The sequence below is a fragment of the Adiantum capillus-veneris genome, chromosome 18 (genome assembly GCF_014529385.1).
Source record: "Adiantum capillus-veneris isolate H3 chromosome 18, ASM1452938v2, whole genome shotgun sequence".
NCBI lineage: Eukaryota > Viridiplantae > Streptophyta > Polypodiopsida > Polypodiales > Pteridaceae > Adiantum > Adiantum capillus-veneris.
Genome location: NC_140948.1, coordinates 67,881,507 through 67,896,609, shown reverse-complemented (window position 1 = coordinate 67,896,609; position 15,103 = coordinate 67,881,507). Strand labels below are relative to the sequence as shown.

General features: G+C 44.0%; 1 protein-coding gene across 6 annotated transcripts in view; it reads left to right on the top strand.

The window, feature by feature from the left end:
• The window catches only part of LOC147435828 (uncharacterized), a 168,221-nt gene that overhangs the window by 13,006 nt on the left and 140,112 nt on the right, over nt 1-15,103 (top strand). For all 6 annotated transcript variants that reach the window (XM_086488749.1, XM_086488751.1, XM_086488750.1 and 3 more), the window contains exons 2-3: nt 2,092-2,295; nt 14,800-14,994. In XM_086488749.1, the coding sequence (XP_086344875.1) occupies nt 2,092-2,295; nt 14,800-14,994 (399 nt within the window). The remainder of the gene's footprint in view (nt 1-2,091; nt 2,296-14,799; nt 14,995-15,103) is intronic.

Sequence of the window (15,103 nt, the reverse complement as noted above, 5' to 3'; positions counted from 1 at the left end):
CAAGGAACTTCCGTTGACCCTTTCCCTATTTCAAATTATCTTTTGGTCAAGCACTACATTTTGCCTATGATGCTGGAGACATCACTCTTGATACGTACAAGATTTACTTTGATTGTTTCTAGCCTTCGGAGCCTCATAGTGCTCCGCGTGTTGTATCCCTTTCTTTTCGTGGGTTTTCCTCGCTTTGAGGTTTCCCACTTGTAAATTAATCAAAGCAGATTTACAAAAAAAAAAAAAGTGAGAGAGAGAGAGAGAGAGAGAGAGAGAGAGAGAGAGAGAGAGAGAGAGAGAGAGAAGATTGACACCAGATGGGGTCCCAAAGCCCCCTCCAAGGGCCTCCCTCTCTATTGCCACGGAGGTATTTGCTTCAGATTGCACAAAGTCTGGTACAATGGTTTTAAATGCTGTGATGCTTGACGACGACGATATCGACGACGATGTTGAGGCTAATGGGCTGAAATCTGAAAACACTAGGGATGCTGATGGACTTCTGCAAGCACGGTGAGGTTAAGGGCTGGTCTGTTGTCATTGTGGATGACAATGGCTGAAAACTGAAAACGCTGGTGTGGCTGCGATGGGAAGGGTGACCGCGACATGGATCTGTTGCGGTTCAGGTGCGGGTTCTACGAGGCTAAAGCTGATGGCTGATCTGGGAAACACTGAGGCTGATGCAGAAACACTGGTGCTGATGGTACACCAGGTGCTCGGTCCTACTCAGTTCTGAGAGGCTCCTTCACTACTCCTCTGCTAACTCTCATGCACCCCGGGTTGCTTTTATACTTTCATAATGCTGGGTTGAGCAGCCTCCTTGATGTCCCACGACTAGGAAACCCAAAAATCACTTTATTGAGAAAATCCATGTAAGAGGAGGTTCACGCGCAGTTTGGGAAAAAAGGTTCTGTGCGGTGAAAATGCTTATGCTTGATGTAGGGTGCTAATGGGTTGTGCAATCAGAGGGTATGCAGCTACTCTAAGTGCCTGGACATGCATGTCTTGCGTACAGGCTCACAAAGGTTGCTAGAACACTTCCTAGGCTTTCCTAAACCCTAGAAGTAGGTACAGCTTGTCCACATGCACATAGGGTTAGATGTGCACATGACATGCTTGAAACCACTCTGCCTTCCCCTCGGCAAATGTATGTGCGATGACTAACTTCTGCGATTGCACCAACTTTTTGGTCTTCTTCTTTTCTTTGGAGGTCTCCTTCGCTACGGACTTGGATGCTAGAGTACCCGTCTAGAAAGTCAAAGATTCTGTGAGCAATGAATATTTATCGAAAGCATGGTCCATAAGCTCCAAGATGCTGTAGAACTTGTGCTTTAGACAATGAGTCTATAGCTAGTCGAGTAAGCCACAATAATATCGCTCCATTTGTTCCTTGAGAAGTATCCCAAAATCTCTGATTGCACCTCAAAAGAAAAGTTGAAATCGAGATAAGTTCTTTTCTTGAGAAATTTTTCCTTTCTCTGCACCTGCTTGAGGTGAAAGTTCACAATGGATGATTAAACCTCATAAAACTATTATGATAAGATACGGAACTAAGATAGTCATTCCGGACTCAATTAGGGAATTTATTTTGCCTTTGAAATCCTTTGAGGGAGTTTTATGTAGTAGTGTCAGCAGTCTTGTGGGGCATATTATTGAGCTTATCTAGGCATGGACACTTATGATGTTGTCTATTTGAGTTTTTCCCTTGTTTATACGTTCAGAATTGATTAAAGGCCTTTTGAAGGTACATCATGTAGCTTGAAATGAGTCACCATCTCCATGTTCAGGGAGTTTGCAATCTGGGGAAGATGAAGAGTGTTAGAACAATTGATTAAGAAAAAAACCTTTGTTTCAAACTCTTCTCTAACAGTATAACGTTATCTATTTTTTTGGTTTGTGGAAGAACTTGCAAGGGGTTGTTATCATGTATAATTTAATCTGTGAAATAGTTGCTGTCTACCTGGTAGTGAGGCTTGTATTTGGATAGAGTTTGTTAATTAAACGTGAAGAATGGGCTGTTTGTATCAGACGAGTCTGTTAACTTGAGTGCTTGTGGGACCAGATGGAGCTGAAGGATGTATTTGTTACGGACATTTTTTTCAGGCTGAAGATCTATATGATTTAAATCCAAAAGAGGGAACACAATATTGTGAACAGCTCTGGAATGATGCAATAAATAAAGTAAAGTGCACATCAAATGAGAACACAACCTTATCAGTTTGGAGGCTTCTGTGGCTTTGTTTTGGAGTTGAGTATGCTAGAGCTGCGATTGCCAAGCCTTTTTCGCTAATAAGTGGAATACTTCAGGTACACTTTTATCTTTGGTCTTTTAGCTCTTTAGCTTCTGAATATAAGAGACAAGTATAGGGAGTCACAATCGAGGCCCTTTGACTCTTTCTTCAGGACCGTATATCTCCACACTACGCCCATTCTCTTCTTCGCTCTCTTTTGTGCTCATAAATTATGATAGAGAGAAACTTCTACTATCAGTTTTTGAAGAGCTAACCCATGCACTTCTTCACTCTCGTTTGTGCTCATATATTATGATAGAGGGCAACTACCACAATCAGTTTTTGAAGAGCTAACCCATGTGATTGGTATGAATGTAGAGTTTGTTATGATTGCATGCTTTAATATGTGTAGTTATGGCTCTTATCGTTGTCCTGTAGTTGCCACTGCCATCCTGTCTCTGAGATAGCAGGGTTCTGGCGTCAGCCTTTTGCCATTGGCAATGAGACCGGAGAGACCTCGACTATTATTGCTAACATAAGCTTAAGGAACCATGAAATTGCAGATGTGTTTCTTACATTGAACTCTAGATATAATGGGAACATCATAATCAGGCAATTTCATTCAAAAAAGGACCTAAAGGAGCAAGCTCCACATATACTCAAACCTTGATAGCTTGCATCATGGCATTGCGTTGTGTGGACAACTACCTAGGCAATCCCTTACAACGTCGTCGATAATGGCCAGTGGGGCCTTGTTTGGGCATCAATCAAGTCCTATTGCGCTATTACACGTTGTTGCTTCCATGTGTTGAGAGAGAGAGAGAGAGAGAGAGAGAGAGAGAGAGAGAGAGAGAGAGAGAAATGAAATGTTATATTAACGTCTTCAAAAAGGCCAGAGTGACCTATGAGACCAAACTGATACAAAAGTGGTGAATCTGTTACAATGTCTGAAAAGTGTGAAAATAAATGCGAAACACTAAATACAAAGTATTAGATAGACTTCTTAGGAGCATTCTGGGTGTCTGGCTAGAATGCTTCTAATCCTTTGTTGTAGTCTCCTTCGGTGAAGTGTGCTTCTGCATCTCGGTCGTGGTCGTCTCGATTTCCTAAGCTCAATCGCCTTGTCAATGAGAGTGCCTTTGGTATGAATGTGGGTACTCCTTTGTGCTCGCTGCTGGCCTCTTGCTTCTCCTTCCATTCTTGCTTCTCTCGATCCGAAGAAATCTGTGATCTGCCTTTGAGGCTGTAGTGCTCTTTGTCTTCTCATTAGATTATCCCTGTGCCGATGTAGTTCCAGTAGGTACAGGCCTAAGCACCTTTGATCTTGGTATTGCATGGCTCTATCTAGAGGTGATGAAATTAAATTTTATTAACGTCTTCCAAAGGCTCAAATGACCTATGAGACCAAAGAGTTACATCATGGTAAATCTAATACAAGGTATATATAAAAAGAAAGAAACTAACTAAACAGAAACACTACTAGAGCTTTAAAAGGTGGGTATCAAGAGCCAGAGGGGTACATATACAAAAAGTGGGCATGTATCTTAGAGAAGAGATACAAAATGGTGGATATGTGTGTCAGAATTTGGAGATGGCTAGCAGCGGTCGGTGCATGATCATGTCGATGTCCTCCATGGTCAGAGTCTGCACAGGACGTCTCTCATGTTTGCCAATATAGATCTGATCCTTTGCTGCAACCTCCTCCAGGGATGGGAGCATCCCCTCAAAACGATGGATATGTGTATTAGAAAAATGGTGGAGATGGCTAGCATCGGTCAGTGCATGATCGTGTTGATGTCCTCCATGGTGAGAGTCTGCACAGGGCGTCTTCCATGTCTCGCCAATATAGATCTAATTCTCTGTTGCAACCTCCTCTGGCGATGGGAGCATCCCCTCACAAAATGGTGGAGATGGCTTGCATCGATTGGTGTCCTCTACGGTGAGAGTTTGCACTAGGTGTCTCCCATGTCTCGCCAATATAGATCTGATCCTTTGCTGTAACCTCCTCTGGCAATGAGAGCTTCCCCTCATCTTGGGCCTCCTAGAGCTCCTCAACTATTCTGCTTGATCACTCAATATACCTTTGCTAGTGATATGCCCTGAATCCCTCCTCTTTGGCTGCTCTCGTCCCTCTATGCACTACCTTTGCAATATGATGCAAGTCCCAATATACCTCTCAATGTTTCCCCCGTGCCTCCACTTTTCTTACCAACCCTCCATGCTCTTGTGTATGTCGCTTTTTGCATCCCCATTAGTACCATGAGCTCCTGTACTTCCTCATCAATTTTGTCCCGATCGTTGAGGCCGGTAACCCTCACATGCAAGGCCCTCATACGTCTTCGTTGTTCCTCCTCAAGTGTCATGTTGATGATGATGGGAGTGGGGATTGATACCTCCATGCCTTTGCCCTTCTTTGTGACCGAAATCCACTTCTCCGCTTCCTCCACTTTCTTATGGGTTTTGGTAATCATATCTGTCCATGAAGACGTTCTTGCTTCCTGTTGTTTCTCTTCTTCCTTGATGGCTTGCATTTGTTCTTTGGTTACCCTAAGTTCTTCTATCACTGACGGTTGGATTTCTCCCTCTTCTAATCCACCGTTGGCTCTTGCCTCGGCTAGGTCTCTCTTGAGGGCTGAAATTTGATTCTTTAGGTCTTCAATTTCGGCCCGAAACTCCATTTTCTCCACAGTTCAAAACTCGGCCTCACTGATTTTCCACTAAAGAAAGATCGCCTTCTCCATCTTCCACTCTTCCATCTCTGTCGTGTACGCCTTCATCTCCTTTTCCATGTTTGCTAACCTCTTGCTGGTAGCCATAAAAGTTGATTTCTTCATTGCTGGGGACGCCATTGCCTGCAAGGGGCTAGAGCTCTCGGGAACTGCTGGGGATACCATTGCCAGCAAACCATGCAAGGGAGTAGCCCAACAGCACCAAGTATGTTTTCCACACTATGTTTACCACATTATGCATACATAGTTAGGTGGTCCCCCATCAGTTTATACATGTTTATTCCACACGCAAAAAATACAATTTTTGCAGTTCGGAAAATCTGAGAATTTCTGTTCTGTTTTTGGGACAACTTCTGCAGGAAAAATCTGAATTTTTGCTCTGTTTTTGGATAGTGCACCTGCTGAATTCATGCACTTTCCCCAATAATCTTCAGAATTTCTGATTTCCTGCGCGTTGGACAGAACCGCAAACCCACTGCTGCTGCTGGTTGCCCACGTGCTGAGAAAGACCTGTTGGCTGCCCACGCACTGAGTATGCATAGATGACAACGCACACACCTGCTGGGCTGCCCACGTGCTAAGACCTGCTGGTATGCACAGATGCCCACGCTGCTGGCTGCCCACGCACTGAGAAAGACCTACTGGTTGCCCATGCGCTGAGTATGCACAGATGACAACGCGCAGACCTGCTGGGGGGAGAGAGAGAGAGAGAGAGAGAGAGAGAGAGAGAGAGAGAGAGAGATGAAATGAAATGATATATTAACGTCTTCAAAAGGACAAAATGACCTATGAGACCAACCTGTTACAACATAGTCAATCTGATGCCATGTCCGGAATCAAAAGAACGGAAACAAAAAATACAACTACTACAAGCTAGGATTGTATGGATGTGCCAAATACAAAAGGTGCCCAGTACAATGTGTAGTACAATGAGAGAGAGAAAAGAAGAAGAAGAGAGTTTTAACGTCGTAGGAAACTATCCCAAGAGACCTTACAGATCTAGCCGACGGGGAGTTGAACTCAAGACCTGTTATTCAAGAGGGAAATGGCATAACCAATTCACCACACTTGGGTGATAGAAAGGTTATACCATTTTCCTCTTTTTATAGCGCGGACACACACCCACGCACACTCCCAAGAAGAAGAGAGTTTTAACATCATAGGAAACTGCCCAAGAGACCTTAAAGATCTAGCCGACGGGTCCTTCGCATGTATAAAATTCTCTGCTACCAAACCATCATGATCATATGCTCTCCCGGTCCTCATCCTATCAATGGCCTTCTTCACCATCTCAGCAGTGAAAAAAGCACATGTATGTGGGCGTGACTCAAGGGGGTCGGGAAGAGGTGGATGTCCAGGCACTATGTACAAGGATGATGCCTACTAGCCCCAAGCCTCTGTAAAAGTGATGGCAAGAGGAGTGGAGTGATCATGGAAGAGTCTCCATGCCTCACCTGAGTCCTGACTCAAGAATAGCTGATATAGATATTGCTTTGATCGTGCCAGAAATGCCCTCTTCTTCTGCTGCACTAGAAGACAATTTGTGACTGTCTGTGAGTGTTGTATCCCAAAAGTACCTCTTTCTGGAGTCTGGCTCTCGTCTCGCGGCACTCCTCATCATACCTCAACTGTTCTGGGGCATGCTCCCAGAACGTCGTCTCTGCTCAGGCTATGTGTTTGGGTATGCCTCTGCAGCTGCATAATGCAATGTCTGTGTCGGTATAGAAGTGAGCTCCTCTTTGGCTCCTGAGTGCACAAGCGTCTGTATATCCCATCAATATAGACAGAGTCCATCTCTCGAGTAAAGGTGTAGGGGGTGGGAGCAGCAGAGAGTTGCTACTCGTGGCCAATGTGCTACACTGAACTAGAAAGAGATGGTCATCGACAGAAGGGCGTGATTCACTGCTACACCAACAGGTCTGGGTCCAACTGTGAGATCCTGGATACTAGAGATAGAGCTAGGCTGTGCCATGACATAATTCACTGTACTAGCTCCATGTCTGTGTGGGAAGCACATAAAACCGCCTGCAGCTTGCAACCTCTGCAGGCCATTAAAAATGGCCAATCCCCGTATAATTTTGATAGAGAGGTCACTTTCACACTTAATGGGTTGTACAACATTCGTTGGCATGTACTAGGAGGAAAGTAGCATATAGCAATGTATAGGTATCTGCCTGTCTCAGCTCGCAATCTCACCCACATGTACCTAACCTCCTCATCTCTGCGGGCAATATGTATCAATGGCTGCAACTCCTCCCTGAATAAAAATGCCACTCCCCCTGAGCCCCGTCCTCTGTGCTCTGATCGAGTCTCCTTTCTGCAAGCTGTCTCCCATCTGTGTCCACTAACCGGTGGCATAGACTATCCAGGGGCTTGGTGTGTCTCTGAGTAGAAAATGATGTCCCTCCCGGTGAAATTGTCCTCAAAAGCACCCACATCAAAACGTAGAGACCCATTACAGTTCTAGGTAGTCTATATAGAGAAACATCAGCCACCAATGGGGTCTTGTCTCTAGTGTTGAGTTGTAGAATGGAATTAGTTTCCAGGAACGAGGTACGGCCAGCCTTGGGAAGCAGGGGCAATTTTATTTAGAGACTTGCATCATATTGCATAGCTCGTGCACGGAGATGAGTAGGCACAATATATCTGGGCCCATGTATGATTGTAAAGTCACAAACCACTCTACATTTCCATTTGTTACTTCCCACCCATCACATCTCATTATCATCCTGTGGAGAAACAATTTCCATATATAGTTATGGCTGAGGACATGTGGGGCGTTCTCGAGAGGTGAGATGTGATACTTCTAGGTGACTTCAGCGCGAGGACTGCCATCATCAGGTGCTTCTATGATACTTTATAGGAGCTATTTCAGAGAGACTTCCATGACTTGGGCATTGTGAGTTTCATAAGATGCAAAAGAGGTGTCACTGTGGTAGATATATTATGGACGTAGCACATGGTTTAGCAATTCATGATGGCCTAGGCAGATGGCCGAGGTTGGGGGGACTTACGAATCATCCTTTATGACATGAGGATGGTAGGAGCACAATGGATTATACTTTGGCCCTGGTAGAGCTTATTACTCTATTGTTGATTTTGAGAGATTATCTAGACAAGCTGGAGTGGCTACTATGAGAGCTTTATAAGATGCAGGAAAGGTATCACTATGGTAGATACATACTAGAGATGGGAGTAGCACGTGGTTTGGCTGTTCTTAATGGCCTAGGCAGATGGCCAAGGGTTGGGAGACTTAGGAATCATCCTTTATGACATGAGGATGGTAGGAACAAGTGGATTATACTTTGGCCCTGCTAGAGCTGATTACATTACTGTTGATTTTGAGAGATAATCTAGACCAGTTAGATCTTGTATCTATCATTCATACAGGACTATTCATACACTTTGGAGGCCATATGCCGTACACAGAGGTTTTCCCGAATTGTTTCACTACAAAGACAGATGGGATGTACATGGTGGAGATCGTTAGATCTACAGATCCTCACATACCTTTGGAGGACACATGCAGTGCACAGAGGTTTCCCTGAATTGGTTCACTACAAAGATAGATGGGATGTACATGGTGGAGATCGCTAGATCTACACATCCTCACATGCCTTTGGAGGAGCTTACACCGCAATTGAGTCAGGCCATACATACTTGTGCGATATTGGCATTCCCACATTCATGTGGTTCAACGAGACAACACCATAATCTGTGTGTGGCGGTTCATGAAACCTTCTTCAACTGTGAGCGCCACCACTTGTACACCATGCCGTGTGGGTATGTCATCAATAGCTATGGGTTATTGGAAAAGTCAGAGATCAGTCGTGCCTCCTCTAGAAATTAGTTAAGCTATCTTGCTCTAAAGCTCGGCTCACAAGGTTAGAAGCCAATGTGCATGTGTCTTGAGACCGAATATCACAAAGACCTTTCGAGTATGATTTTTTTCGTTTGCTCAGTTTCATTTTGTTTCTGTTGTTTTCTTTTGTCCTTTCTCTTAGTTTTCTTGTTGTTTTGTACTTCTATTTTTTGTTTTGGGTTGTTGGCATGCTAAGCTGCTGCTCTGCTCTCTCTATTAGAATTCTACAACTGGTTTTCACATGGTCGTCACTAGAGCCTTCCCTTCTTGGAGTTCCTTCCCAAGCTCTGGTTTTCAGGGGTCACGTTCGGCAAGTGGGCTGATCTCTATCTATACTAGGTGACAACTCCTTGTCTACTCCAGTGTAGTGCTTTGATAGTCACCTCGTGGTTTCCTTCTATAGTTTTCTTGGTGATGTCAGTTGATTCTTTTGTATTATCTTCGTCATTGACTACTCCTCCTTTGTGTTTCTCCATAGCCTTTGCTTTTAGATGATACCAGTTGGCGGGCATTTTCCTGATAACGAGCTACTGCCATTGGAGATGCTCCTTTCTCCACATCACCGTTGGCGGTTTTCGAGTGATTCAGGTTTTTGGTATACATTTTCCTAGTGAGCTTTTGGTGGGAGTGCCTATCTTTCAGAGGTTGTTTCATCCTCTCTCCACTTATCTTGCTAGGGCACTTTTTACTCTCTCTAGGAGAGGTTTTCTTCCGTGGCTTTTCAGTTCTTAAAGTTTTGTCCATGTGGCTAGTTGTATAAGCAGTCATGTACTTGCCCTTAGAATCGGCACCATTTGGGCATTTTAAGGGATTTCTCAAGGTATAGAAATCAGACTCTTTTCTTCTTAGATAGTTAGAGAGAGAGAGAGAGAGAGAGAGAGAGAGAGAGAGAGAGAGAGAGAGAGAGAGAGAGAAATGAAATGAAATGTTGTATTAACGTCTTCAAAAGGCCAGAATGACCTATGAGACCAAGCTGATACAAAAGTGGTGAATCTGTTACAATGTCTGGGTACCTTAGTACTAAAGTACTAAGTGTGAAAAGTGTGAAAGTCTGAAAATAAATGTGAATGTGAAAAACTAAATACAAAGTATTAAATAAACTTCTTAGGAGCATTCTGGGTGTCTGGCTAGAATGCTTCTAATCCTTTGTTGTAGTCTCCTCCGGTGAAGTGTGCTTCTGCATCTCGGTCGTGGTCGTCTCTATTTCCTAAGCTCAATCGCCCTATCAATGAGGGTGCCTTTGGTATGAATGTGGGTACTCCTTTGTGCTGGCTGCTGGCCTCTTGCTTCTCCTTCCACTCCTGCTTCTCTCGATCCGAAGAAATCTGTGATCTGCCTCTGAGGCTGTAGTGCTCTTTGTCTTCTCATTAGATTATCCCTATGCCTAGTTCCAGTAGGTACAAGCCTAAGCATCTTTGATCTTGGTATTGCATGACGAGAGAGAGAGAGAGAGAGAGAGAGAGAGAGAGAGAGAGAGAGAGAGAGAGAGAATGAAATGAAATGAAATGTTATAGAATGACCTATGAGACCAAACTGATACAAAGTGGTGAATCTGTTACAATGTCTGGGTACCTTAGTACTAAAGTACTAGGTGTGAAAAGTGTGAAAGTGAATGTGAAAAACTAAATACAAAGTATTAAATAGACTTCTTAGGAGCATTTTGGGTGTTTGGCTAGAATGCTTTTAATCCTTTGTTGTAGTATCCTCCGGTGAAGTGTGCTTCTGCCTCTTGATCTTGGTCGTCTTGATTTCCTAAGCTCAATCGCTCTGTCAATTAGGGTGCCTTTGGTATGAATGTGGGTACTCCTTTGTGTTGGCTGCTGGCCTCCTGCTTCCCCTTCCACTCCTGCTTCACTCGATCCGAAGAAATCTGTGATCTGCCTCTGAGGCTGTAGTGCTCTTTGTCTTCTCATTAGATTATCCCTGTGCCGATGTAGTTCCAGTAGGTACAAGCCTAAGCATCTTTGATCTTGGTATTGCATGATTCTATCTAGAGGTCCAAAGCCTTCTCTAAAGAGGCAGTGAAAACGCCCACGTATCTCGTAGTATACTGTGCAGTGGCATATGTAGTGTAATTTTGTCTCCGGCTCCATTCCTCATAACTTGCAAATTCTGCTTTCAGGTGGGATTCCCCTAAATCTGCCAAATTCAATTTCCAACCGGTGTGAGGATGTACGAATCTGACCAATAGCACATCTCAAACCATGAGACAGGTGGGTATCCATGTAACTCGGGCGAATCACAAATCCATCTTCAGATAGTTGTAGGAAGTTTTCTTTGTAGTCGGCCATCTTTGTGCCCAGTTCTTGTGTAGGGTCTACCCATGTCCTCTTAGTATCCAACTGTATAAGATCCTGTCGGATGATTTTATTAATCTCCGTTTGTGTAATTGCCAGTGATGGAGCCTCAAGTGAGTATTGGAAGGGGGGTAATCTTTCCATACTGAACCCATGTCTCTGAAACCACGATGACAGTTGCGCATACCAGCATGATGTATCCCCTTTCATTGCCAATTGTCGAGAGGATTCGAGGGCCAATCTAGTATATCGGCAGTTATTTGTATCCCACAAACCATGCATAAAGGACACTGATCTGGTAAGAGCTTCAATTTCTATCGGAGGGGCCGCTAGTTCCGCTCGAGTAATCGGGTGTGGTACAGAGGCCTTGGCTCTAATCAATCGGGAAATCATAGATACCAAAGGTCTCTCCATTGACTTCCAATTATCCTGATCCACAGATGGTCCCCAAATCTGGACCCCATAAAGCATAGCCGAAGCCACCATAGTATCAAAGAGCCACAATTTTGTTCGTGGTTCCTAAAACTGCACTTGTGAACACATCCTCTCCAACCCTCCCAAGGCCGCAGAGGCTCTAGATAATCTAGCATCCGCTGCTTTCCTAAGAGTAAACTTCGGTCTTGCAAATACCACCCCAAGAGAGAGAGAGAGAGAGAGAGAGAGAGAGAGAGAGAGAGAGAGAGAAATGAAACGAAATGCTATATTAACGTCTTCAAAAGGCCAAAATGACTATGAGAACAATCTGTTACAAAATGGTGAATTTAATACCATGTATGGGTACAAAAGAACTAGAACAAAGATAGTACTACTGGAATCCATCCTCATCTACACTCTGGATGTCGAGAGAGTATGGCTCAAATCCTTTGCTGTAGTCTCCATCAATGTTGTGTAGCCCCTCTCCTCGATCGTGGCCGTCTGGATCTTCGTAGCTCCAGTGCTCGGTCGATGAGAGTAACGGTAGTGGTTGAATGAGTGTGGGCCGAGCTCTGTAGTGCTGGCTGTTCCTTGGGCTGTCCCATATCTAGTGAAAAGAAATCTGTAATCTGTTTGTGGGACTGTCTCTCTCTATCTCTCCCAAGTAAAGTGTCTCTATATCTGTGTAACTCAAGTAGATATAGCCCAAGACATCTCTGATCCTCATAACTCATGACCCTAGAGAAAGGACCAAAACCCTCTCTGAATAAGCAGTGGAAACGGCCCTTTATCTCATAGTACACTGTGCAATGACATATGTAATGTAGCTTTGTCTCTGGCTCTAGCTGGCATAAGCGGCATACCTTGTTGTCTGTCAATCTCCAGCTGATGTGAGGATGTGCGTATCTGACCAATGGCACACCGCATAACATGAGACATATGTGTGTCCATGTAGCTGGGATGAATCACAAACCCATCTCCTGTGAGGTGGAGAAGATGCTCTCTATAGAAAGCCATCTTTGTGCCCAACTCTATCCATGTCCTCCTGGTATCCAGCTGGAGAGAGGGAGAGGGAGGGAGAAAGATTTTATTAACTTCTTCGAAAGGTTAAACTTGGCCTATGATCTTATCTAAGTTGAGTAAGGCACTCTTAATCTCCCAGTAGAATTGATCACTAATCTCTATTATCTCTACCTAATAGAGACGTGTCCAAAATCCAGGTGCTCTCTGTCTCCTACTGGTTGTGAGCATCTCTATTCTTTGAGGAGTAACTCCCTATTGTGCGGGTGCCAGAGGTGGGACGGATCTCTAAATGACTGTGGTGATCTATATTTGACCTCCCCCACATGGTGCCGTTTAGGCGTTTAAAGTGATGTAACGAGGTGTGATGCATCTAATGGCCCCATGATGTAATCCACCACTGTGCATCCTATCTGTGTATGTCCTCCATGTGGGAAGCATGTCGATCCCCTTGAATGCGTCATTGTGTCATCCTATAACAAATAACGAGACGGTGGCGTGATCCCAACTCTAGTAGATGATCTCCATAGTGGCCTCTATCTAGCCTCAAGTCCTCGGATGTGAGGGTTGTCCCCACCTCCGACAGCTCTAATCAGTGTAGCATCGCTGTATCCTCGAAATCGTACATGTCACTCTGGCGACTCTGTGTATGGGTGTTGAAGTCCCCCGTGAGGAAGGTTGCTCCAAGTGTAGACTAATACATAATCTCCTTGGAAAGGTTTGCATATGGTGATGTCCCTATCTCTTCCTCCTCTAGTGGATCCTCTTGTTTGATGGCGTAAGAGGAGTTTGATAGGGATAAGTAGCACCATATCTTGGGTTCAAGTATGACGTATGGGACCAAAAGAAACATATAACGTGGTGTGTACACCTGATAAGTGACTCGTGATGCTCAAAAATTGTATAAATGAGCATTGTAGTTGAGAGTCCACATCGTGATTGGGAGAGGAATGTAAGGAGACCTCATGGCAGAAAATGTGGGGAAAGCAAGCTCTATGGTGATCAAACGCTGAGCATTGATGTGATACTTAAAGACTCATGAACTTTGTTGGGGACATAGAGTGCATAGTCGATGAGACTCCTAGCCGTTGCCCCAATGCCTTGTCCCATATTTCATAAAATGAGAGGCGATCTAGATAGAGGCGATAGTGCGGATCGCACTCAAGGAGATGGGCTTGAGTGGATAAGGGTGGGCTAGGTGCGGTTCTTTCTTTTGGCGGAGAAGTTTGTAGTTGGGGAAACATATGTGGTGTAATGTACGAAGCGTGAACTCCGGATTTCTCCCAAGCTGTGATACATTGGCATTGTAAAAAAAAGCCTCATTCACTTTGGAGTCCATCGAGGCATCATGAAGCAAGTGAATGCATCCCATTTTCCAAACCACTTCTTGATGTCGTGGATCCTTCCTGCATACTTCCTGCACTTAATATGTTTCTTTTGTGCCTTTGGAGGGAAAGTGAGGGAGGGAAAATATCACTCAAGCAATTGAGTCCCAAACAATGCTCTCAGCCTGGTATAAATGCTAGTTCTCCTAGTCAAACAAGCGATGGAGATGATCAACAGCTTGAAGGGGATTGTTGTGTTGGTTGAACCTGCATTAGCTACTATCTGGTGTTGGTTTTCTGGACTTGGTATGGACATGGCTCTAGTGGGAGTATATTAAGACAGCTTCTCACAGTGTAGTGTTAAGTTGGGTGTTGCAAGCATTGACACGCTCTAGCTCGAAGCAAGTGCCATGTTGCAGGAGATACTCTTAAGCAATTTGGCACCCCAAAATGGCAAATAGCTGCCAACATGTGAGATGATGTAAAGCGGCTAGACCGGAGGTCTCTATCATGTTAAGGCTTTGGGGGTTAAATGGGCAAACCAGTTGGAGAACTCTTTCAGCTAAACATGCATGTGCGGTGACACTACTTCAATGAGAAACCTCTTGAAAAGTTTGTCCCCATGGTTTTTGACATTTTCTTTGACAAAAAACAGTTTGTCTTTGACACTGAACTATAGAGTATTGTAGGCCGGCAGAGAAGGATCATTCATTCAAGGGTAGATGTAGTTTTGAGTACTTAAGGATTGCCACAGCGAAAGGGAGGACCCAGGTGTGGAAATTGTAATAATGCAGTTTAATTTTCATCAGAAGACAGGTAATTGTTTTATGGCTTGGTGTGCATTTTTCAATTTTAACTGGTTTTGTGTTAATTATTTTTGATATAAATTCTTTCATGGTCAAAACCATAAAACTTGATCTTCTTCTGCTTTAGGTGTATATTCTGAAGGCCATAGTAAAATTGGTCGAAGATAAGCATGACTGTAAGTGGTGGTGGGGTTCACTTCTGGTTGTTGGCATGTTTTCAATGTCTTTGCTATCGAGTATATCACAACATATATTGTACAACATGAGCCAAAAAGTTGGAATGAAGATACGATCAACTATGAGCATGGCAGTCTTTAGCAAGGTTATACTAGTGCATTACCATGCTCTGAATTCCTTCACTTGTAATGTCTTTCCTTCTGATTTTTATTCTTGCACTTCTAATTTCTAAGCTCACCTGACATCATATTTTT